Raw genomic sequence first — 27,450 nt, 5'->3', positions numbered from 1 at the left:
CCAAAGACAACGCTGCATTGACACAATTTCGGCCGCTGTGTCACGGAGCCGGGAGGGAAATGGCTTCAATATCAATGCGATTTTAAGGAGCACGATTACATCGGATCACCAGGTATGATTACACGGGATAATGGAGAATGAATACACTATATGATGGAGGCAATTACCCCCTTCTCTTGCACCTCCACCCCCCCCCCCCCCATTCTCTATCTGCATTTTACAATACTGCCAGGACTGTTCTTTCTTTCTTTCTTTTTTCCATGACAATCTCTCCCTCTCAGGATCACAGGGACATGTAAAACCGATGCAACCTTTGTGTCTGTGCTTTGTGTGTGTGCGTGTGTGCGTGCGTGCGTGTTTTTTTTTTTTTCATTTTACGAATAGAGTGTTGTGAATTTAGATAAAATCAAGCGGAGACCAATGCCTAGAAAACATGACCTAATGGATGCTTATGTGTCGATATCGTGTCATGTCGTTGGGTAACGGTACTTGGGCCTACTCTAGATGTTGATCCAAATTGCATACAGTTCGTGAAAAGGAGACGGTATGTGAAATGTACGCTGTGAACTGCCAATGAGGGAAGCTGCTATCAAAGAAGTAGGCCTATGTCGTGTGACGTCATCGGTACTTACTAATCCACGGCAATTACTGATGGCGACCTTTGACCTCTCGTGTCCGACGATGCTGCCGTGATAGTGGCAATGGTCCACGTTCTGGTGCCGCCTCTCTATTCCCGTCGCGTTCAAGTACTCCACCACGAAGGTCTTCGACGTCAACCGGTGATTCAACGTCAGGTTCAGATGGAATTCGCTCCCGTATGCGGAGAGTTTGTAGTTAATCCGAGGATGATGCGGACGATGACTACCCCCCTCAAGTTTATGAGACGAGAAAGCGCCCTCTTCGGCCGCGTTACCGTCGTCGTTCGGCGCGTGCCTACGAGTCCTCTTTCTGCTGTTTATGACGTCGAATGACAGAAAGTCGCCCCGGTGATCGACCAGGGTTGGTATAATGATTTCGTGATCGCCTACGCGTCGTTGGAGTTCATCTGGATGGCGACACGGTACGCAAAATGGAAAATCACGGAACACACCAACAAATCAGATAAAATATGCCCAGGTGTTGGAGATCATTGGTCATCGGTCACACACGTCAATACATCATGAAGAATACCAACCGTGATGCGTCGTTTTTATAATAAAGTGTAAGCCAACCGTCATGCGCGTGCGCCGTTGATATGATGTCGGATATAAAGCGATGATTTCACGAATTGGTGTCAAAACATACGGAGCGAAACGGAAGAAAATTCCACAGGAGAAGTCGATAGTGGAGAGTCGTTGATGTTCGTAGCAACCGTTGTTTCCAGAAGAGTGTGACAGTCAGGAATGCAGAAAAGAAGAAGAAAATGAGAGAGAAAATGCGTTAGCCTATAACCATGGCAAAAAAAGTTGGGTTTAACAAAACAGATTCATCGAACGTTCGCTGTCTTTATAAAATGAAATTGATACACACGTATAGGGAATAATGCTATCAAATATGTTATACAAAACAATATATACCATTTAATATGTCTATTTTCCTTTTTTTTGTATTTCCCTCCCTAAGTACAAATTGCATTACAAATTTGATTCATTATTATTATAATTATAATAATAATTATTATTTCATTATTATTATCATCATCATCATCATTAATATCATCATTTCACCATTGATATCAAATAGAGTCTGTGTGACAGAGGACAACAATATCATTATACAAAGATTAATATGCTCCTGCATTTGACTTCATTGTTAGTTCAGCTGCGAAATATGTACTGGAAGTGCAGCTGGCTATTGGTGGGCATTTTGTGTTTTGTTTCGTTTTGTTTGTTTTGTTTTAGAAATATTATCTTTTCCTCCGCCTCAGTTGTATTTCATTTTGCATTGATTGTTTCGTTTTTTAGCAGAATAACAAGAATTTGCGCCTGGTAGCACTTTAAAAGTTTATTGCTTTCGTTCGTGACTTCTCTTTTTTTGTTGGGATGTCTTTTTGTTGTTGTAGTTTCTGGTCTGACGACGCACGGCAAAAGTGACGAATGGCAGACAGCAGAGTGACTGTACAACACTTAACCTCATCACGTCTTATAGCTTATGCACCTGTCGAAAGTCTCGACCGTGAGTTCACAGCCAATAAAACTGCTTCATACGGTGCACGTGATTCGACAGCACATGGGCTAACAACTTCTCGCTACGCGTGTTCGTGTATAATTTCACAGGTACCCAGCAGGTACCAGTACATTCCATACACTTCCTCCCTCCAAAAGCAGTTCATGATATAGACACACTACTTGTACGTCAGTGATACATTTATCACTCTCAATTTCCTTATGCAAATATTGTGTCATTCATTGTTAACAAGCGTACCAGCAACACAAACTCGTTTGCAATGTCTGACCCATCAAATCACGAAGAATTTGTGTTGTTGATTTTGTTGTACAAAACATGTTAAAGTCAAATTGGCATCTCTAAATTTCACTACATTGATCCTGGAGGAATATTAGATAGAACTGGCAGAATTCATCGAATATCGTAATCTATAAAATTCTGCTAGCCGGAGAGAGAAATAGAGGCTTTAGTATTCTACAATGACTTGACAATTTAAAGATTCAGGTAGAAATTCGACAACATGGAGGGCTATTGAGAATTCCACAACTAAAACAATCAGATCGAACATAGGAGGGTTTTGCTATACCTTTATCCTTCGATATCAAACACAAACAATGGATAATAAAATGTATTAGAAAAGAAAACAGCACCAATCAAAATAAATTGGAGATCCAGGACTTCACAGTTAAACAGTCTATTACACATTAAATTTCACCATAAGCGCGGTTCCAACATCTGTGCGTTGCTTTTGGAAGCAATCGGGGAGGGGCCATTCATTTTCAGTTTAACCGGCGATTGCTCTTTCCAAGTAAATATTTCGTGCGAAAGTGACATTTTTCGTACGAGTTCTACATCTTCATAAGACAGAGGGGATCTTTATAGCTTATCAAGATAGGTCAGTGGGGCTTGCGATGTGATACGAGCTCCTTTAATCTCCAGTATTTAATGATGATGTACGACCAAATACCGCTCACATTACACCCTTGTATTAGCACCTTTCGCCGCGGAGTACTACTACAAAGAACAGTGATGCAGCAAAGTTTTTGTAGTAGAGGGGAAAAAATTAAAGAATTAGAATTTGCCCTAGAGCGACCGAGCAAATGAAATTTTCCTCTGAATTATCCCACTCGTACAGTGGAAAACTGGAAAACACCTTGGCAAGGACGGCTGTAAGACGACCCGGACTTTGCCTAATCACATACCCCTGCATCCTACTCCCCCTCCTCCTCCTCCACTTTATTCTTCTTCTTCCTCGTCCTCCACCTCACCCCACCCCCTCCCCTCATCCAATTTTCAGTCTGCACGCAACTCTGGGTCATAATATCTCCTACAAGGAAAAACATTTTCACAATCATTTTCACAATCCCCATAAAATGTCAGAAAATCCTTGAAATAACATTTTTTGTTTATTATTATGTATGTAATCACATTAACTAGCAAGAGCTGAAGTCTTGCCTTGAAATAGTCGTAATTAAAGTGCTAGTGTCGATGTAGTAGTAGCAGTGTAATAAAAGTAGTAGTAGTATATAATAGTAGTAGTAGTAGTAGCACAAGTAGTAGTCATGACAAAATTACTATGCTAATGATGATAATGCTTATAAAATACAATTTCATCATGATCATCGCCACAGCATGACTGACAACGCTATACTGGTGATAATAGTGATATACCACAACTCCTTCTTCTATTGTTGGATATATATTTGTCATGTCATCACTATTATCATCGCCATGTATACCAGTATTATCATCAACATCATCATGATTACCATTATTATCAGCGTCTTCATTAACGTTATATAATGACAAGAGATATCGCGGCTCGTTGGCATGAATCACGTACGGGAAACAATGCGGTCTGCGATACTGCAGAAGAGAAAGTTTCGATCGAATGGGAGCGAAGTGAGACAAATAGTTATTACCATGTACTCGTTCGGAAAATAAAGAAGAAATTCAGTGAATTTCAAGTCCCAAAAAGACCCATCAAAATAGCATCCTCTTTCTATTGTAATTGTCATGGGAATTTAAACAGATCGTGCAACAATATCTATTTCCAGTGCACACGAAGTTGCCGCAGACTGTAAGTTTCATTTCGTCAAATTAGTGATGATGAAAAACAGGATATGATACCACATAGAACTCTCAATTTAGTATAACCGCAAAAAGATTATTTTTTTTTTCAACATGAGCCCTTTACAGTGAAAATCTATAATATGTAGAATTTCGTGAACTCCATCCTTTAATTGGCAGGTACGTATTGTACACATGTACGTAAAAGGTTTTCTGTAGGTGTTTTTTTTTTGTTTGTTTTGTTTGTTTGTTTGTTTTTGTCTTTGCCCATTTTGCAACTACTGCAGTAGCAAAGAATACGAAGGTCAGTTTGTCTAGTCGAGTCTGGCGAGTCAGTGGCACTGCAAATAGGTAAGAGTACATACATAAATACACCCTTAAAATACATACATACACACATACATACATACATACACAAACACTTACATACACACATGTACATACACATTTGCATGCATATCATAATAATCATATACACGTAAATACATATGTATTTACATAATACACATTCATACATTCATCTGCAGGCACACACAACCATGTACGCACATTATTATACACACATAGACCCTACTATTACACACACACACACACACATAAAATTGACGGTGCAGCGGGCGGGTGCAGCAGTACTTTCTTTCCTTTTTACCTATCTTCGCATTGAATTTGATACAAAAGTCATACTTTGTCGGTCTGGTAGGCAGTAGCAAGTGTAACGCCAGCTATAGCATCGTCTCATTTTAAAGCGACACTGTAATAATACCCCCAGACAAGTTGAGGAGAAGAGTACTAGAAATCGCGATATGGAGCTTGAGTTTCCCCCCATCATAAATCAGAGGGTATTTTGCCACGCATGGGGCCCCGACAATACCCTATTCATTCGGAATTTTACGCCGTTACAACTCGGTACAATAACAGAAGCGAAGACATAATGCCCATTTTCCCCATTTTGTTCACCTTTCCCTCAATAACCCCCCCCCCCCACACACACACACACACAATGAACCAAAATGATGACTAGATAGTCTGCTATATCCGTATGCATCGCAAACGGGATGAAAAAAAAAAAGAAAAAGAAAAAGAGGGTTTGCTTTTTATTCCATTTCGTCTCTTCCATTTGTGAGTACAAACAGCCAGAGATAAAAAGATGCTTTAGGGAATACGTTTCGAACGATAGATGCTGTCATCCGCCTGCTTTATTTATGGTACATCATTAAAAGCCTTTTTGATTTGTTTGCTGTTGTTGTTGGGTTTATTTCAAAACGTAAGAAGTAGCTCATTGTAAGTCTGCGAATGATACATTAAAGTATACGTTAAACAAACATACAAAATGGATGTGTCTGCTCATCTGCCCTTTTATCAGGTGTGTGTGTTGGTTTTTTATTCTTCCTGTTTTGTTTTTTGTTTTTTGTTGTTGTTTTTTGGGGGGGTGGGAGGGTGTGCTTACGATAAAATACTGTCACTAACACCTGTCAGACTTTCTGTAATTGAACACGATGGGACTTAAAAATATATTCTGTAGTATATATTCTTAAATGGTTTTATATTTCATTTTTGTATAGAATATCAGTGAAAAATGAGTGAATTTGGAAACAACCCTAAAGTATCAATATTTGAGTGAAATACCTGGCTTAAAGTCACAATGATAATAATAATAATAATAATAAGAAGAAGAAGAAGAAGAAGAAGAAGAAGAAGAAGAATTGTTGATATCACAAGATTCAAATTTTTGTTCACTTACTCACTTTTTGAATGGATAGCCTAAACTTTTACCTATAGTAATTGCTATCAGAAAGGTCTCTTTACATTGTTCTAATGAAAGGGCATTCATATGTTTCTGACTCCTGAATGCACATTTCTTGTAACGAAAGGGTATGGGGGGGGGGGGGGGGGTTGGGTGTAATGAATCTCTGCCTAGATTAGTCTATCATTTTGGGCGTCTCGCCGCTAATTCGAGGTCAGTAAATACGTAACACGCTTTACAATCTGTCTATAACAAGAGAGAGTGATTATGGGCAATTTTCGCCGCGTATACCTCTGCAACAATGCATCCATCGCTATAATTATATCAGCATTACTCCCGAACTCTTTTCACTTTTCACTTTTCACTGCGGTGACCCAATTTCCTTCTACCCAAGATGCACGTGGGGCTGAACTTTTGGGCTGTTTTTTTTTTTCCCCCATAACAGTTGAGGTTCCGTTGCCAACGCTGAAAACAACCACCGAGGGTACTGTACTAACAAAAACTGTTACTTGAATCATGGACCCATAGGTCCATGCTTGAATCAAGCACGTTGAGGAGTCCCGCACTGCACATCAAACTCCCACAGGTGTCTAAAATGGGAGGTCTGTGTTATATAGGCCTAATATAGTAATATCAGGTAGTCCTCAATGGGTTAACTATAGACATTGGGTACTTTGCACTTTATTGACCTCTGAACAAACAACAGTAAAACAGCATGATAACAGGGAAAATACGTTAGAGAAATGAGATCTTGGGGGAAAAAAGAAAGAATGCCAGCGTGATATATATTGATAAAAGGGCCATGGCACATTATATTTGCGTCATGCATTGTTGTCGGTAATCTGCTATATACTTGATATGCCTTTTAACCTCACTTCTTTTGCTTTGCTCAATGAGGTATCGTGACACCTCACTGCTTTGTTGTACATTTATAGCTGTCTTTATAAACACATACATCTACATTTCATTAAATTTCATTGGGAGGCCTCTGTCAAAAGTGGATGGCCACAAAAGGATTAAAGCTACCGGAGAGTCACGGCGTAACTCTCTTTCTCGAATAGCCTTTCCTTCTCAGAGCAAGAGCAGGAATTACACCCTTCAAGTTCACACCCGACGAGTATCGTATTTTACCCTTCGACCCCTCGGGTTGACCCCCCGTTTATGCAGCCCCACACTGCCGACCGAAACGCAACACCCGCCGCAGAAATAACGGCCTATCACTTCCCGAAATACTTTCGCCGGATCATATTTTGTCTGCTCAAGTGCGTGCGGGGGCGTGCTAATACACGTGCGACACCGGTTTTCCTGCTCCTCCAATTCTCCTCACCCCCCTCCTTCTCCTCCTCCTCTTCCTCCTCCTTCATCTTCTCCTTCTTCTTCTTCTTTCTCTTCCTCCACTTTTTTAAACTTCTTGTCTCCTTCTTTCTCCCATTTCCTTTTCATTTTATCTTCACTTCAGTTCCTTTGTTTTTTGTCACATTCTTTTTCTTCATCTTATCTGAACTTTCATCCTCAGTTCTTCAACATCAGCCTTTTTCCTGTCTTCGGCTACTTTTTTTTTTTCACCAGGTTCATTTTTTAATCACTGCAGGATTCGGCTTGTGATCGAAACAAATAAAGGAACAGTTACAGCAAGGAGCTTAACTAAATTTCCTTGGTTACAGCGTTTAGTTGCTAAGAAGAAGGGGGAGCTTCAATGGGCGTGGTCATGATCACCTGACACTGACACTTACACTGATCACCTGACACTCTCAAACTCAACTATACCATGTTTGCAAAACAACAACAACAACAACAAAAACCATGCAGAGCACTAAAAACATCCTAATTTTAGCCTAAAATGACAATCCATGCAGCATGAATAGACGTATCTTAAAGGTCATTGCGTAACCTTTCCACAATACATCCCTATGACAGGACAGGATGGATGTATCCCTTCACGAAATCTCATGGGGGGGGGGGGGGAGGAACTCCCGAAGTCGCTTTGTAATCGAGCTATATTCCGATCAAGTCAATCGTGGCGCCAAATGCCATATGAATTCAACTGAGATCAAGGGACGACAGAGAAAAACATGAATTGTCGTTCAAAGGGCACAATAAGCCCATATTACAAATGAGATTCGCGTGATTTTTGGAAGGGATTCTGAATAAGGGTGTAGGGAACTCCAGAACCAATCTGCAAAGCTTGGGGTAGAGGGGGCTTAAGGAGGGACAAACAAGGATGGCTCAACAGATTTACAATTGCTTCGGTACTCAGCTGCATGAACTTTCCACATCGGCCACTTCCAACAAACGCACACACCCACACGCACAATTACACACACATATATAAATTTGCGTTTTTAATTATATAATGTAGAAATGGAGGTGGGGTTAAAGTTTCATTTTCCCTCCCCTCCATCTCTCTCCGACATTCTACCTTAACCACCCCCCCCCCAACTGGCTAGCACGACTGAATGCCCTTCCACTTCGCCACCTTTCTCCAAACCACCCACCTCCTAAAAAAAAAAAAAAAAAAAAAAAAAAAAAAAAATATATATATATATATATATATATATATATACAAATTATAAATGAAAATAAAACAAATACGAAGCCAAAAGCTACCAGTTTCCAAAGACATCATTTTGTACAGTCAATCATATTCTTCATCCTATCAAACTTTCGCTCTTAATTTAGTTTTCTTATAGCATACGCGCCCTTTCCAAACGACAGTTTGGTGGCATGATCGTGTGCCTCGTCTTCACCTTATCATACCAGTGATATTATTCTTCCTTTTTTGAAGGCTCTGTTGCAGGAGGTAATGACCGCAATTGCAGCAAAGAGTTCGAAGAACAAACCAGCTTAGCTCCGAGCAACACAATAACTCGTTGGGAGTTTGCAGGGATCATACCAAGGAGGTGTAGATCTCCTAACCTATAGCACCTGCTTGTTTATACCAGGGAGGTGGGAAGAGAACCAGAGAGGTGTTCTCTTCCCACCTCCCTGTTTATACCAGTCCTGATCACTGTAAACAATATAGACCGTTCACTGCTGTATTTTTGTTTGAAAGAACCTTTCGAAAACGTTGTTAGCGAGTCCTTATCAGTGTGACCAGTTCAAGGCAAAAGACAATAAGATTCCATGTGCGTTAGTCTTGCTGTCTGGGTATGTATTTGCCATCGTATACAAGATGAGGCGCGATCCTAAAAGCATTTAGACTCACAGACTAGCTTATACGGGTTGTGGTAATAATGACGTGTTCACACTTACCGTGATAACGCGGCGGTGGGATTATCCTGCCACTCAGGCACTGCGTCAAGATCCCGAGAAGGCACAGCAGTATGAACGCAATATCTGCTATATCCATGGCGACTTAACTGCGACAGTTCCTATTCATTAGGACACAAACAAACGACAGCCCGAGCTTATATCCTCTCGCGGAAGCTGGATATGGAAAGTAATCACACATAGATGTTCCAAAAATAACAAGCGTCGCTACATTAATCCTTGGAAGGGTAAGCGAGTAAGTGAGTGGGGTCTATCACAACGACTTCTCCCGACCCTTATTTGGTGGCATTTGAAGGGCTTGAGGAACAATCGCGACACAATTGGCGCTCCGGTATTCTTTTCCCACAGATAACTCGCGAATAGCATTCAATGGCTTATCAAAGGTAACAGCTCAAATCCCTCTCTTTTCTACCAATCTCTTCTCCTCTCTCTCTCTCTCCCTCTTTCTCTCTCCTTCTTTCCTCCTTTTGCTCTCTTTCTCGTAACTATTCTCTCGCGATTCCCGAGAAATCAAGACAAGAAATGATATGCCCGGTGAAAACTTTCAGAAACTTCGAAGGCTCTTTCGTACATCCGCCGGGATTTTCCCTTCCTCTTATAACAAAAGGATCACTTTAAACACATCCTATCAATATGATTCCAATGAAAACTGGAGTATTATGTATTATGTTTCCGAGATGAGGGGTATAGCTAAGAGCGTACACCCCCTCAGAGGTCATTGCTTGTCCCTCCACAGAGCAGCAGGGATGCAGAGGGTCGCGTTATCCCTCTCTCTTCCGACACACACCTGGAGACGTGTGACAAGTCATCCAAGACACCCCAGGGGTCACCTTCTCTGCGCCATTCCGATACTCTGGCTGCCCTCTCGACTCAATCTCTACGGACGAGAAATTGACCCAGAAACACACTCCTCTGCACAGTCACGACGGAGGAGAAAGAGGAACAGAAGTAGAAGATGATGTCTAATGATCCAGGGTCTTTCTGGGTTCAGAAATCTCCCGCACGTTCTGTTATGCACGACACCACCACAACCACACTACGGGGTCAGTGATACTCCAGAAGTCAATCGCGACAGCGCGCGTTGCAGTGTATTATGCGAATCTTGTGGTTCAACGTGCTGGTCCCACCCTGGTCGAGCCTCCAACCCCCGGCTAATGGCAGAGCAGAGGAAACGCCGTGTTCCGTCCGATCTCTCTCTCTGAACTGTGTTGCCACACAAAACTCTGCCCTCCGATAAATGTCCGTGGATTCAGTTCAAGCGCGCGTGGGTTGTAACCCTGCAGTAAAACGTATAGCACAAATGCTCCTCACGTGCAATATTATCCCGCCGACAGCGAGACAGATTTATACCATCTACTATTCAACTTGGTATATAATGATTCCGATCGGGTGAAATTATGATCCACATGACCCCGACTACCCCTGCAAGATGACCGGCTTCAGTCCCGGCAGGGTGAGGTCACGATCTGATAGGGCCTACGTTTCACAATCCACCAGGTAGGCCCTATGATTCTTGTCGCACTAGTAGTAATGGTATTCCCAAAGTTGCCTGCATCTATCCAGCCGTCCTCGTGCCCGAAATTTCCTGCAGAGAACAACCGAGAGAACACGAGAGAAAAAAAAAGAAAGAAACGAAAACGAAAACGTTAGAGGGATCGACATTTCGAAATGTAAACATTGAAGAAAAGAGACTCGGAGAAGGCTAGATTAGCCAATGTTTACTCACCAATCTTAATATGTTTGATATATCCTCTCCTTCTCTTTCTATCCCCACCCTCGACCCTCTCTGTCTCACCCTTTATCAAATTCCCTTCTTCCTCTCTCACGTCTCCCCTGCTCACCGGACAACCAGCTCATGATCTACTTCGATAGTTCACGGAGTAATCAGCCCTATAGTGGCGGAAAAATGACAAATCATAATACAAGCACACAATGTATACTTTTCTCCCCACTATTATTATTATTACAGATCGCATCCTTTGATCGCTGGAGTGTCGAATTGGATACAATGACCGGACCGTTTGCCATGTGTGATCTCAGACACTTTTTTTAATAGTTATGTATGCATGTCTGTAACAATACCCAGACCTGCCAGCGGTTAGCGTTAACAGACACACACACACACACACACATACACACACACAAATACATACACAGTTATCCCTAAGATTTGCTGTTCATTAAGTTCGCGGTTCTCTCATCGACAACCGACAAAAAAAAATGACCCACGGTTTGGGCTCCCCTTCGGCTGCGCCGGACCTTGAGGGCAGAAAAACAAAGCACTAATTATTTACAGAAATTGGGATATTAATTTTATCGTAGTAACCCTATAATACACTGCACGTCATCGTCAGGGGACTCGACTCGGCGTGTGTATATAATCGAGCGGCAAACGGGGTAAGCCCTACACCCGGGTTGACAGGCGAGAGAGATCTCGAGTATACAAACAGGAAGCCCGGATCCTGATAACTTCCCGAAGAACACCGCGGAAAATCTCATCATGAGGGGGATCATTAACGCGTGTAAAATCTCTCTCACTCACTCCCTCTCGGGAAGAACGCGTCATGTACATGCCACCTCCACATAAACACACATACATGCAGAGCCTATTAAATACACAGATCAAGATAGAGAGAGGTTGATAAGTCGTAGGGCTAACAGACTTTTATCGTTTACAGGCCAACAAAATCCCATCCACGATTCCCTCGGATCCATAACACATTATCACACTCCCACAACGTTCGACGAATTTTTTTCAAGAAGTGAGAAGAAAAGAGATATAATAACTCTGTTCTTGTGTGTAGAAATAACCAGCAGGCCTGGATTGGATACGAAAACTACTCCCAAGATGAAATAGTCTCCAGCTAAAACATCTCTTGCTCAATTTCCAGCACAAGGTATGATCAGAAGAACTTACACACACTATTCCAGGAGCAGAGACGTTGCTCACCACCAGTACTGTGGTCCGCTATCCACTCACTCGACACGCGACGATACGGTGCCACCGACCACCTGTGATTGCAGCAGGTGTACCGGCGTGATACTACACTTGGCGGTGAGACCGCCGCAGCGTACGAACGTGCTATTCCCTGTATTTGCCAGTGCTAATGCATAAACTACACAGCTGTCATTCCTTCGCAGCGAGTGAGCGCTTTCCGCTGCCACGTAGGTTCATTTTCCTCGACACACTCTGCACTCAATGACAGGCTTTCCCCGAGTTGAACAGACAGTCCCCAACATTCACTCCCGTGCGAGGCGCATAAACGACCCATACAGATCCTATACAAGAACGGCCGCAATAGCTTCCACTTCTACTGGATGTGTGCGGAGCGACACCCACACTTTGTGCGTTTTACTACGCACGCGCGAGGAAGTGAGAACCGTCGTGTGTGCGTGTGCGATGTATGTGTGTAAGATATATATTCGCTGTTGATTGGTTGATTGTCGTGTGACGTCACAAAAGTTCTTTATTGGGGATGAGAATATCTACTACAGTACCTTTCCATGCCTTTCTGAATGGAGTACTCAATCATTGGCATAATAACACGTGAAAAGCCACTGAATCGCGATGTTGAGTAAAACGGCTCGTTTGACACTGATTCTGTAAGTGGTATGGTGCAGACGCTGCTAGACAAACGCCTAAACATTTTGCGTATATGACGATAAACATGCAAGAGGACTACGAGGCAAACAGACACCCACGCAGAAACGAGTACATGCACATTGGCACCATTTCGACCGTCATTAATCAAGTTTGATGGTTGCGTAGAACACTGAGAATTTCACTTCTGTCTGTCCATAGATATTTTCCTGTCATGTTTTTTTTTTTCTTCCGTAGAAAAGAAGGAAATAACGTTCTTCAAATTGAATGACAATATAAAGGAGACCATAAGAGAATTGTCATTTTAGTGTATTTGCTTTTTCTTGGGGATAATCAATTTTGTAAACTGCTCAAATTATATTTACATGAAGTTTCATTGTACGTATTATCACATTGTATAAAGTTGTCTTCGAAATGGTTATGAGGGGGGAAGCGGGTGAAACAACTGATAAATGTCCGTTGGTTTTCCTAAAAGGGAAATGCAACCACATCTTCAAGTCGACTGTAACGCTGTTTAATAAAACAAGTGAAAGGGCTCAAAGAAAAACCAAACCAAACAAAGTTACCAATTGGACATGGAATTCATGGAGTTAGTGAGTGGATGAATGTCCAGAAGAGACCTTTTATGTAGTTTTTATTTAATTTCTCTGCTTTCGTGAGATTGAAGTCAGGTATATATGCCTGTAGAATAGTGGTATAAAATGTGTGGGCGAAGTGATCTTCTTCACATCAAATTATACCTACCACACAGCATTGTGTTTTTCCCGTGTAGACCTCTCCCTTGACTTGACACGAATTTCTTGGAAAACTGAAAAAAAAAGAAAGAAAGAAAGACAGACAGACAGACAGACAGACAGAAAGGGGCCGTTTATGTCACGAAAGTGCGTATTTAAGCTACCATGATCACCACAAACGCTTTTTCTTAATGCTTGAATACCTATACATTGTATTTTTTCTTTTATTCTGATGTCTTTGTTACCATTTTTATTCATCAATATATACAATAAAAACAAGGTAATGCTCTAACTGATATGTGAAGAGCAATGGGGGGGGGGGGGGGTGGGCAGAAACGCGTGGCATTGGATAGCTTATCGGGACATCATCGTGGTTATTTGCGGTGCCTTATTTGTAGCCCGGGCTATATCTTTAATAGGACTTCGAACATAGTATTATGTGGTTTGGTCGTGTCTAATGATGTGTAGCCAGCATTCGCTGGTTCTCTTCTACACAAATCAACGCAGCTCGCGATGTAAACAAAGCAAGCCACAACTTAAGCACATCAGACACGGTTAGTATGTATAGTATGGTTTGTTGTTTTTGCGAGCATGTTACATTATAATGATTGAGCGAAATGATGAGTCATGCATTGTATCCTGCATACCTTCCTAAAGAGTTGATCGGTGTTTTATGACATTTAAGTACTCGCGGAGGACGAGAAGCCCTAGAACTCATTTTCAAATCCGCGATGGGATTTTTAAGGAGGGGGTTAACTTCTTCCACGCGGGGTGCCTTTAAATTGTAATTCCTAGCGATGAGAGTCCCCAAACGCAGACATGCCATTTTAATCCTAAGCAAACTAAGTTTGGCGCGAATGATCAAAACACGTCCAAACGCGGACGAGAAGGGTTGCGTGTGGCCTTGTTGTCATGGTGACAATAATGATGAATCACAGGATAATGATAATGATAATGATAATGATACGATGATGATTATGATATCACTAAGAGTACTAGTAATAATAGTAGTACTGATCATCTATAAATACTATGAGAAACCTAAAACCCAATTATTCTTCGGTGCAAACAACGTGATTGTGCTTTTCTGTGTATATGCACCTACGACTCACTTTATTTTCCAAGGATATTTGCTGTATTTTGTTCAGTGGCTATACATATATCAGACTATAAACAAACGAATTTCTCCCTTCGTCAATGCAGACCTATTGATAATCTATTATAAAGTAATGTAGGCCTTGCATAAGTCATGTGCTTCTTTCCTGTTTGTTTTGGTAGTTTGTCCATATGTTGATATTAGATTATTTACCCATGTATCTGGAAAGAGGAATGAACTTTGACACAACAACGGCATTCTGTCTTCCCTCAAGCCCATGACTGGTTTATACTCTAATGTTTTTCTTCTGTTTATTCAGTATCCCAAAAGACTTTGCAACATTATGGGCATGATGTCGTTTGTTTTACAGTGTCTTTTTTTAACTTGCTTTTCAGCCTGTGCGTATGATATTTTAAGTTTTGGTCTGTTCTAGGATGTAGAATAAATGAACTGAACAAAATAATAAAAATAATGATGATGATGATGATGATCATCATCATCATCATCATCATCATCATGGTCATGATCATGATAGTTTTACTGCTACTACTGCTGATGATGTTGATGATGATGATGATAAAAATATATAATTATGACAACTATCAAAATAGCCACAATCGAAGAATTTGAATACAAAAACAGATGAACGCCATTTTTGAAGTTGGTGGGTTTTTTTTTTCTCTCTAAGGTCATCTTCATCGAATGGAGAAAAAAATATTTTCAGTGATACCACACTCGTTAATAGAAATATTTTTGAAGATATTGATTAGATTGTCACATACGTTTTAATCTCTTTCTCTTTTTTTCAGGCGATTTAATATCAATAATTTCAAATCAATGGAATGGATACATCTGATTTTTTTTTTTTATTCAAATTCTTCATTTACTGACGCTACTAAATACTAACATAATAAGGATATGATTCGGGTAAAAAACAGACATCTGAAACAATGAACGCAACAAAAAGATCGAACATTCTATAGACAAACGAACGCACGAGTTACAAATAGTTTGTTCATCTTTAAAAAGGGAAGTGATACACAAAATGAATTGGATGCAAAGCAGAAACAACAGATAGTGAATGTAAAGTGTTCAAAATCGATTCTAAATACACTGAAAAAACCCCAGATAGAATGAAGACGGAAAATGAAGATTATACAGCAAGGAGAAGAGAGGAAAGAATAAGAAGAAAAAAGAATTATTTTGGAGTACCATTGGAATGACAAAGTATTGAAGGGATATTGCGAAAGCAATGTCAAATCACGTGTGTGCGAGTACTTAATACATTGGTTAACATAAGGATTGTAATTAATTCTCGAAGATGTTGATGCTGATGAGTCTATTTTCACGTGAATCTCAAGTAGATCTCACATCACATCCCATATTACTTTTAAATTATAGTTTAATGTTCAATGAGTAAATTCATTTTAAACACTAAAACATTTGCATTTTATGATAAAATGTAATCGATTTCCATAATTTCCGTTATCAATTTTCAAAGTAATTGACTTTTTTATTTTTTTCGAAGACCTAACCACAAAGTGTAATTCACGATGCACTGAACACGCTGAATGTTCCACTGAACACGCTAAATGTTTCCGCAATCAAATTTACCTCCATGTATATAATGTACATTGCCAAGGCAAAAATAGTTTTGATTTTGACGGAAGCTCTTTAATCATTCAATTGGGGGAACGTGCTTATAACCAGGGAGTTATCGCACCGAACTTGCCTCTCATTGTGTTCCATTATTAATCCCCAAATTTGTTTTTATATTTTCGGTGCTATTTTTAGGTTCGATAAGGTCGGGAAAGGTCTGTCTATTCATAGGCGTGATTACGTTTCCCAAAATGTGACAGACTTAGTGAATTAGCACCCCGCTCTTATCTCATCACATTTGGTGACTGTCTTGGCTCTTGTATAAAATATAGGTGCTGTTAATGTGTGGGATTGGTCGCCATCTAACACTTAATAATACTTTCTCAAATTAAGAACTCTACTTGTCCAATTTGTTGCAGAATATGAAGAGCTTGCTTCCAAAAGGCGCTAGATCCATTGAAAATGATGGATTTAGTTCCTTTTGGAAGCAAGCTCTTCATATGCACTATATATGTACCCTTCTCCCATCCACGCCCATCTTCTTCTTTTTTTTTCTTTGGAAATGCCGTTGTGATTCAATTTTGTCCTCCCTCTGGGTAAAGTGACATTTAATGTCAGTGGCATCAAAATAACAATGATTGTCATTCAAATTCATAAAATTCTAATTCCGTCGAGTTGTTCCCACTGCAACTGATCATCAAACCGTTCCACATCGACGTAAACAAGCACTGAATTAGGTGATCCGAGTATCCTCTCGGATCACCTTCTGTTTCTCTACGAATTCTTTCTTCTTCTTCTTTTTTTTTCTTTATTTCTCCCCAAAAGTTGTGCAGAGGTTAGCTCAGAAAGTGCTATGCCTATCAAGTTCAAACTTATGCCATGTATGTATCGTGTCCCAAAGACGACAGATCTAGTTAATCAGTGTTTTTAGAAGTAGCCATGACAAAAGCAATCATGGGAATACACACTCGGGCAGGATTCGAACCTATACGACCTCCTTCTTCTTCGGACAGGCGTCTTATCCACTACACTACCGAGCTTCCGCCCGTCTTCTTGATAAAGGGGGAACTTCGCTCACCTTTCCCCTTATAGTAAAGAAAAAGGTCTAATGAACCCATGGAGCCGATTCCGTGTCAAATGAACAATGACGGCCATGCATTGTCATTGTGTCTCTCTTTAGCAAAGCCGCATCAATGAAGGTCTCACACGTGTAAATAGAGTATCATAACCAACTTGAGCCCTATAACTCCTCAGTAACAAAGATACTAAAATAAAACGGGATAACATATTATGAGAAATAAGCTTTTCAAGCCCGTTCAAAACTAATAAGGTGTGGTTGATGAGGGTGTAAGCCCTCTAAAAAAATACAGCTCGTATGGACACACTTTCTTTACATTTCAAGGGCAATACAGTTGATTCGGCGTGGGTTAAGAAAACACGTGAACTTTCTTTTCATAGGTAAAATCTCCTTTCTTCAAGAACCTAGCTCTGAGCTTAGAGCAGAACTCTAACCCCTACCCCCTCCTCCTCCTTGTAAATTTTCGGGACTGAGATGTAATAAGTTGGTCCACTGAAGATATGTAAAACAAAACAGTCAAAATCCTTCGTATATAATTTTGATACGTACACTGTAATTTTTTTTTTTTTTAAGACGTGCGTCTCTGCAGAATTATTTACAAGTGTAAGACATTTATTGTCAGGTGCTTGGTGAGGGTACGATACATACATGTATTGGGTAAGTATCTTGTCAAGGCATGTGAGCGCCGGACAGGGCTCGAACCCACGATCTTGTGTTTGTGAGTCTGGATGCTGAACCATCGTACCACAGTGCTGGGTATCTGGCGCGGTTCAGCTGCAACTGAAAGGACAATTTTGGACCAGAAATGAACTTGATTAAAGAAAAAGTCAAAGAAATTTATAAGGACAACCATGAAAATGCTTATCAAAATCGGATAACAAATACGGAAATTATCAAATCTGAACATTCGCTAATTTTTGCAAAACACAACAATTCTCAAACATTTTGATAAATGAATGTACATCATCTCACAATTTTCTCTTGATCGTTTGAAAAAAAAAGACAAAAATTCGATCTTCTCCTATAAATGGGTATACGCATAATGTTATTCATGGCTAAATAACCTCAAAATGATAATCAGTCAGATATGTAGGCCAAAGTATCTAAGATTAGGGAATGATTGCATTTGAAGTGGAAAAAATATATATATGTCAAGACTTTATGTGCAACCACTATGACAATTTTGAGGTGATGACATCAATTACCAACTCATTCTTTTGCATATTCATTATGTTCAGAAACTGTCTTGTGAAAATAATCTAAAGTTCAAAATTTCATAACTTCCCTAAATTTTGTCTGATTTTCATCAAATCTCGATTGTCGTGTTTGTAAAAATTTTACCCACTCTTTTCGGACCAACTGTTTCCTGGTCTGGTACTGTCCTTTTATTACGGCTAGGTGGTATAGGGATTTTCGAATGGCCGTCTTGAATCAAGGCTAGACCGTTTAAGGCGAAGTAAAAATCGGGAATATTTTTAGTGCGACCACGCTCATACGTGTGTGCTTTAAATCAGTTCTTAAGTGTTATAAAACGAGTGAAAGTCGGGGAGCGCGGCCTTTAATTAACCGGTAATAACCCACTTTCAAAGCGGAAATAAACTGTGAGTACACTGGTTGCCCTGTGCATCCATGTTCAGTGTGGTATTAAAAACATTCAAGTTTCTCCTGATTTTTATAATTAAGGAGGGGTAAAGTTTTCATTTTTAATTTTCTCTCTTTCCCTTCACCCCCCTTTCTTCTTTCTTATCTCTCTATTCGTCTAAATGTCTAGATTCTATGTGTTGATCAATCTTTCTCCTTATTTCTCCCTAATTTTTAAAGATATTTATCCAGCTATGTTTTACATACGAGATGGTGGCCTGTATTTCAATTAACCTATCAATATTTCGATTTCAAAACATAAAACTGATCAGAATTTTGCTTCCTTACTTTAACAGATCTCTGCTATACTTGCATCTATTTATTTGTTAAAAAAAGAAGGTTATGCATATATCTATATATTTATCTCTTTCTCTGTTTGAATAGATTTGTATCTTTATCCAGGTAATGTGTACTTCCCCATCGATATGTATTCCATTTGCTGTTGATGTCGCTGTTTACCTTGATTTAATTTTATTTTACTCCTTTTGAATCATTATTTGTGAACTCATCACTTACATACAGAATTGTTACGTTGCATTTCTCGACAAGGCAAAGGGCTGTAACGTTTTAACAAGTGGTAAACACACATACGCGCTCACGCACACACGCACGCACTCACACATGCAGACCCAATATTATATGCACACACACATCATTTTAATACGCACAATGACTTCTTGTTCGGATCGAAACTGCGTAGTAACTTCTGCTCGAGCGTGATTCTTCGTGCGAATAAAATATGACTGTCTGTCTTTATGTTGTTCCACAATCTTTGCTCGGTGTGCAAATGGGGGGAAAATAATGTTGACCTAGGTCAAGTGTCGACGACAAGGGTCGCCCACGCGCACGAACCAATCAGCAGCTCTGTCGATGTGATATCAACTGCTCCCATTCTAAGGGCAATTAAACATCTGTTAGTCATAAAACAGGGTAAAAAGCGATAGCAATTATCACCCCCAAAGTCACGCGTTTCTCCGTGTAATTGCCCTACTCGTGTTTCAGAGACGGGACTGAATGCACTTAAACTTCACATTTTCTTCACCCCTCATATAGATTTTTTTTTTTGTTTCCATAATGTTTCTGGTATGATTGATCTGAGTTAAACGGACTTGGTTCTATGCAAATGCTAAATTGTCTTTATTATTGTGTTTAAATGAAAACAAAAAATGAATACCAAGTGTTAAAATGATCATGCGCTTTTCAAAATGAACGTTTAAAGAAATCTAGAAAACAGACCCGCCCCAATGATACACCGCGTCTTTCTCTATATGACTGGTGTGGCACTACCTGGGGTGTTTAATTGGCAGTATAGTCTGTGCTCTGGATTAGTGCTATTTAATATTCAATGTTACTAAACAATGTCTACTTTAGTCTAATTCCATGTCTTTGGGTAAAGTTTGTCTTGGTCGACCAGTTTGTAAAAATCGTCACATCGGTCAGTCGTTCTTTATCTCAGTCCTATGTCTCGAGGGTTTTATAGGGATCACACGGAATACAATAAATATCCAATGTGTATAATAAGTTATAATACAAAGAGCTTTTAAGAAGTCCGCAATTCTCCGATTCCATATATATATATATATATATATATATATATATATATATATATATATATATATGAAGAGTTTGTTCGCAAAAACCGATAAGTCCATTTTTGAAGGTTTTGAAGTACTGTCTCTGTCATAAAGTACAAAATAATACCTTTTAAATGATAAGATATTATATTGGTCACTACATATAAAGGTACATTTTTGAAGTATAGTCAAAAGAAGCAAAAACTTTCTTATTATTCTCTTTATTTTTCTTGACCTTTAATCGCAAATATCTCCTTTTGGCAAATATGGACTTATCAGTTTTTGCAAAAAAAGCTCTTCATATATATATATATATACATATATATATATATTCACTTAACTATTGTATGTTTTGTCATGTGAACTTCGTAGAGTGGCCCTATTTCACAAGATACCACACACTCTTACATACACACGCCGTCTAACAAACACACATAAGAAAGCATGAACAAAATATGCACAGTATAGTTGTATAGTACATGCTAGTATACCTGTGTCAATGATTCTATAAAATATATATCTACTCATTATTATACCAGAGCTTACACTTGGTCTTGAAACATGCAATTCAAACTTGCACTTATTACCCACGCAGAACAGGTAATGGAGTAGGTACTCGATTGATTCAAAACTCGATTAGCGCAAGCGCAGTGAGCCTGAAGAAATCATGTTGCTTCTGGTCGGCTTTTTGCAACTGTCGAAGTTCTGTCGACCGCACATCACAGGCCTTACACCTTACACAAGAACATGACTAACTGTTCATCAGTACTTTATTACATAATATAGCACAATACTTTCAGCACTTCATTACCTAACATAAATATATACTAAGTACTACTCGTCTCTAAATTCTTTAGATAGAGATGAGGGACCAATCCAAAATTAGATTGAAAATCTCAATCTAATAGATTTAGAAGTCATTTTTTTTTTCATAATCTAATTTTGGGTTGGTCCCTTACCACAGTCTTATAGATTGACTTCCATTCTAAGGAAGTTAGAGTGTTTCAAATGGGTAACGGAATTGTGATTTCATATTTGAACTATTCGCAATAGATATCTTTGCACAATCCCGTACTGTGTGATGCTGTGGAAAGATACCATGCTGTGGGTTTTTGGTATTCTATGCGATGAGCAAGAAGTGATGTAGGCCTATATACATAACTAACGTTTGACCTCCTGTTTGTAATTACAATCCCAGCAGTTTTTTGGGCCTGAATGACAGGCCACCAGGAAAACTTGGCAAAGTTGCCGAACATTGATTTTCTGGTTTTGGGTAGTTTTGCATTCATCAGACACTTTCGCTTTCCAGTGAAGTATATTTTGTTTCACCTTATTTCCCCGATCCTACAATATAGAAGCGGAAAGAAAGCCGGCAGCCAAATGCTGCCAGTAAACACATTTTGGGAAAATCTGCTTTGAGATTTAAAAGCAAATTTAAAAGCAAATTTAAAAGCAAATGATAAAGAAAAAAAATCTACCCTATCATTTTTATGATTTTTATAAGAAAGAGAAAGAAAATCCCTGCAGACCAGTTAAAAAAATGATCAAAATCGGCTAAGCAATCTATAGGTAAGTTATGATATTCTGAAATGTTAAAACATTTCGGAAAACTATACTTGACCAGTCGCTATGAATGTTCAAATCAGCAAGTGGCCGATGCCTTGCTCTCACAATTTCTTATTCATTTCCTATACAAAAAATGCCCCCCCCCAAAAAAAAAAAAAAAAAAAAAACTAAACAAAAAAAAAATCATATTTCAGCTGTATAGATATAAAACTTGCGCCTTTACTTACATTAATATAATAACATACATGAAAAATGTGAGGGAATGACATCATCAACTCGCTCATGAATATTCCTGAAGATGGTCAATAATTGTTTTCCGAAAAAAAAAAATTGATTAATTGTTTAGGATATGATAGATAGAGATGTATTTCGGTTGGGGGGGGGGGGGGGGGGCTGATAGGGCTTTTATAAATGATTTCATTCTTAAGTTGTGTATATTAATGTACTTTTTTGTATATTATATAATTATTTTCTTACAAGTGGAAAGGGACTTATATGATTACATATTCAAGTGGAACTTGATTTGATACGTCAATACATTCAACATCGAGTGGAATATAATTATTGCATTATACTCAAATGGAGTATAATGCATATTTTAAAAATCATTGCTTCGATGGTACTGTTCAGCCAGTTTGACTAATTGATTTATTATTACTGTCGCTATTAAAGTGAGAGACCATTGCAGTGAGTACTGCAAAATTATGTTAATTTTTCCTAAGCTGTATTTGCATTTTTTTAAAATTTGTACTCGGAACAGATTGTTTGTAGGTATGATTTAGATAAAATCAACAAAAATCACGAAAACAAAATAAAAAGATATGTGCGGGCGTTTTGCATGCATGGATGTATGAGTTGCCGATTGTTCTACTGTTAAATTCAAACTTTTTTTTAGGCGGATACATCGGGCACTTGCATAATTGCAATAAATGTGAATATTGATCCCTTCCTCCAAATCGGCCAATGTTTACGGGAATTACCATTCTCGCCACAAAAGAAAACGCAAAAAGTGTCATACACCGGCGTGTCGTCACGATCGTTACCGCAACCAAAGCCGCCACGACAAGGGTCTGCACCCACGCGATCGCGCCCCCAAGTCAGAGAGGCGCGGCGCGAAAGGCGGAACACTGCGGTCATCCGCGGTGTATACATACTTTGCTCTGATCATACCGCAACGCACACCTCGAAAGTTGTGTCCTCCTCCTAAATTATATATTTATGTAATAAATATTTGTCTTTTCGGATACGCGGTCCTGCTCAAAAGAGGTGAAGCGAAGGGTAAAGGGTAAAAACCTCATTAATCATCATTCTGTCATTATTGTTATCTCAGAAGATCACGTGTATTCGTCTCTTGATTTCGCTACTTCCTCAAAAGTCTAAAGAGTATATCATTATGTGAAATAGTCTGTGGCCTTTATCACAATGTACCACAATAGTCAGCAAGTACATTGGATGAATTAACGTTGTCTTGACGATGATCTATACGCATTGCAGAAAGATGATACTTTGCAAACAAAATGAAAAAAAAAATCATGTCCTAGACGTTAGCTATAAACACCCAGTTGACGACATTCAGTTATTTACCCGCTGGCTGATGTTAAGATGTTAATATGAGAGAAGCAATGGCTTGTTCAACCAGATCAGTACCTTCAGTGTGAGCACTGTTCTCCCAGACGGCCCTGAATAATCACCATACCCCATCAGGACCATTAATTGATACCCGTTTAAACTTGTTGATCAATCGTCTGGGTAAAATGTCTTGTGCTGCAAAACATGTCCTTCAAAAGATACACACACACACACACACACACACCTATATCTATATATATATGATATATATTTATATGTATATAGATAGATATAATAGTAATAATAATTGTTATTATCATTATGATCATCAGTATCATCTTCATCATTATATATAAACATATAATTATGATCATATATTATTATACAGTGTATTCGAACCACGGCTTACGGCTATACAGAAGTGAAGATTTGGGAAGAGAGTTTCACACGTTTCTAGTCGGTCACTTTTCTTCTTCCATCCATCAATGGTATAGCTAAACATTTCTTCCTTAAAGTAAGAAACTTTTACGAATGGCCTAATTTATAAATATTTTCTGTATAGATACATAGGCCTAACCTGAATCGCACCATGACTCGGGCAGATCATTTTAACCGTTTAAAACAATTGACTAGACAATTAGCCTTGTTGCATACTTATTGCGTATTTCCGTTAAATAAAAATACAATGTTTCAGTGATGATTCCGACCTTGACTAAACCAACGGAAACTTCTATATACATGCGAAGCAAATTCCGGCTAAAGAGCTATAAAAAGCCGGTTCAGTAATATCCACATTATCTATATGAATACATTTCGTGTTTGTAACAGGCTACTATTAGCCTGTAGGCCTACTTACTAGATACATTTCAACGCTCGCGATTCACTTAACCGGCAATAGTTGCTGCTATTTTAGGCAACTTTCTGAAATGAGAAACTTTCTGCTTGTTATAAAAACGTTGTGTGAATCCAAATTTTGCATGAAGTTTTGCTATGAGCTTCCTCTCCTTACACCAAATACTCAGTTTGATAGTACTGCATGCAGGGGAATCCATTTTGCAGAAACGGGAAGTTGTTATGTTGGGCAGACAGCGAGATGCAAAATGTATTTGTTTTTCAAGAACAGTCGTTGTAAACCGCAGTCATGTCACCGGAACCATAGTGCATATTGTGTTCGAAAGTCTCATTAACAGGGAAAATTATAATAATCATACCAGTTGAAAAAAAAAATCGTGTCTACAATTTGAAATAAATTATGAAACAATAGAATTGATAATTTTATTGTAATAACTGTCTTTAAAACGTTCAAGTCTTATCCTCAATTCTACTTGTTGTTATTTGACTTTTTAGGGAATAGCAATATTTGCCCGCTCACTGACTTTCCAGTAAAAAAAAAAAAAAAAAAAAATTAGCCAAATCGGAGGGGGAAAGAGCCCCCCCCCCCCCCTTTTTATTTTCTTTTTTTTTTAAGGAAGGAGCAGCTTAACTATCAACGAATGATTGACAACTTATTGTCTTTACGCGGCACATTTCACACACACAATGTACATACCGGTACACATCAGCAACTACAGACACGCATAACCTTGTTTCATTTCCACGTAACGCTGCATTTTCGGGAAAGTATTCAGGGACTGTCAACGTCACGTAAATTTACAATACTGTGATTAGTTGATAACCAAGGTATACTTTGATTTATTTCATTCATACCGTGCCGATCGACCGAAACTGCTTTTCAGCGAAACGCACCTTGAATGAATATTTGCGAATTGTTCTATGCTTCTTTTCAGATGTTACCTCGATTTTCTTCGGGAAATGATGAATAATTGTCCAACACCCCACGTCCCTATATCTTTTGTTGAAAGAGTTTGTTTGTTTTGTGTCGTTTGATACTAATCCTGGCTATGAATCGTTATTCTTCGATAACACGTTTGTTTATTCTTTCTTCAAGGATGCCTTGCATAGCGGTTTCGTCACTGAAGGCACAGAGTTTTGTCGCCTCGACCCCCCCCCCCCCACCTTTTCTCTGTCCATTAATTTTTCTCTGAATCCACGAAAGAATGTCATTGAACTGCGTCCCATTATCGGGCAGGTTGGCATGACAACAGCACGAGATTCTTGTCAGTAAAATTTCTTTCCATTTACGACTTTGGTTGAATGCACTGACTATAACCGCGAAATTCCACAAAAGTAAGTTGCAAATGTATTGCCAAAAAGGTTTATAAAGAAGAGAAGTATAATTTTTGTTTGTGTGTGTGTAAAAGGTTTCATCGACATAAATATTGTCGAATATGAATGACATCATTACTATTTTGTAGCTCTTACTCACGGCGACATAGATAAATAACTAGACATACACATATAACTTGATGTGCATAAAATTTTTGCTGAATAGTCATTTTTCCCCTCTAACATAACTTTTCATTCATCTCTCGGTGAACTCTGCTGTCTTTTTTTTTGTTACAAGAACTCTTTCTTTTTGTCATTAAATATTCATCCAACAAGTAGATAGCGGGAAATTGATAATAATTTATGCCTCTATGAACATAATTACATTCCTCTTATAATTTTTCCTTTTGAACACATCAAGTATAATAAACGTCGATTTAATTGTGAAACAAATTTCGAAAATGACGATTACTTAATAGACATAGCAGCGTGAATGTGAAACAAACATGATGAAACACAAACATGCACACACACACAACATACACACGCACATGCACATACACACATACAATCAACTAAGAAATCGAATGATAATTGAAAGGTAACTTTTATAACTCCTGACGTACATGTATTCATACAGTGACTAAATTTCATTTACATTGTCAATGGTCATGTTGGTATTGTAAGTAGTAACGCTACAATATCTAACGCATGAATGACATACTTTTTGGACTGAGTTTCGTACTACAAGAAATAAATACATCTTAATCCAATGAACATGTTTTAATGATATGGATGGCAATGGAAATATACATGTAGAATTTTTTTCTGTTCTTATTTCTCAAAATTCTAAACTTCTAACTTCCCCAAAGTGCAATTTGTAATTCAATCAGAATTTCATTTAAGTAAAGCTGGAATCGTCTTGATTGTCATGAAACGATATTGCCAAAGTCACCGGCACGCCGTCTGTATAGGGGAGGAGAAATTGTTGGCTTTCGTTTACCAGCCATACAAAGCGTTGTAAGTGCAATCTTATAAGATGACAGTCATTAGAGTTAGACAGCTTGTGTGTGTTGTTTGTGTGTGAGCGCGTGCGTGCTGTGTGTGCGTGCCTGTTTGTGCGTGGAGAGAGTATTTTGTGATGAGAGGGATTTGCTGTGCGGCGCCGTTGGGTAGTAGTTAACGCTCTCAGTACCACGATAGTAACCTAACATTGGCATTCACAGTTTGGCGCCGCCGCTGGTAGTGACTGAGTTGAATGGGGTTCAGACAGACGACAGGTCTGGCAAGCATTGGCGCCAAAATTGTACTTGAAGGATGCCCCGGGCGAGTTCTGGGGAACCAGTAAATAATTCACTCGTGCATGTGAGCGCCAATCTGTCGTCTGCGTTGCCCCTACACTCTCCGTCCAAGGGAATACGAAGATTAGTAGCGTTGTCATCTTGACAGATAATCCTGGATTACATCCGGATAATTACAGTTAGTCCGAATCCCTCATTGACTACTTCGTAGTAGTAGTAGTAGTAGTAGTTGCGATTGGTATTGAAGGGTCTTCTTTGCCGTTTGACTTCAACCCCCCCCCCCCCCCTCGCTGCTA

The 27,450-nt window shown here is 39.1% G+C and overlaps 1 protein-coding gene across 1 annotated transcript in view; it reads right to left on the bottom strand.

Annotated features, from left to right (window-relative positions):
- Positions 1-9,362, bottom strand: part of LOC140236579 (A disintegrin and metalloproteinase with thrombospondin motifs 6-like) — a 149,580-nt gene extending 140,218 nt beyond the window's left edge. Inside the window, exons 1-2 of the mRNA XM_072316505.1 lie at positions 9,212-9,362; positions 633-1,045 (exon numbers count right to left, since the gene is read on the bottom strand). Coding sequence (XP_072172606.1) covers positions 633-1,045; positions 9,212-9,308 — 510 coding nt within the window. The 5' untranslated portion in view covers positions 9,309-9,362. The remainder of the gene's footprint in view (positions 1-632; positions 1,046-9,211) is intronic.
- Positions 9,363-27,450: the final 18,088 nt, after the last annotated feature.

This window comes from Diadema setosum, chromosome 13 (genome assembly GCF_964275005.1).
Source record: "Diadema setosum chromosome 13, eeDiaSeto1, whole genome shotgun sequence".
In the NCBI taxonomy this organism is placed as follows: Eukaryota; Metazoa; Echinodermata; class Echinoidea; order Diadematoida; family Diadematidae; genus Diadema; species Diadema setosum.
The sequence above is the reverse complement of the archived record's forward strand: the minus strand, read 5'-3'. Positions and strand labels throughout refer to the sequence as shown.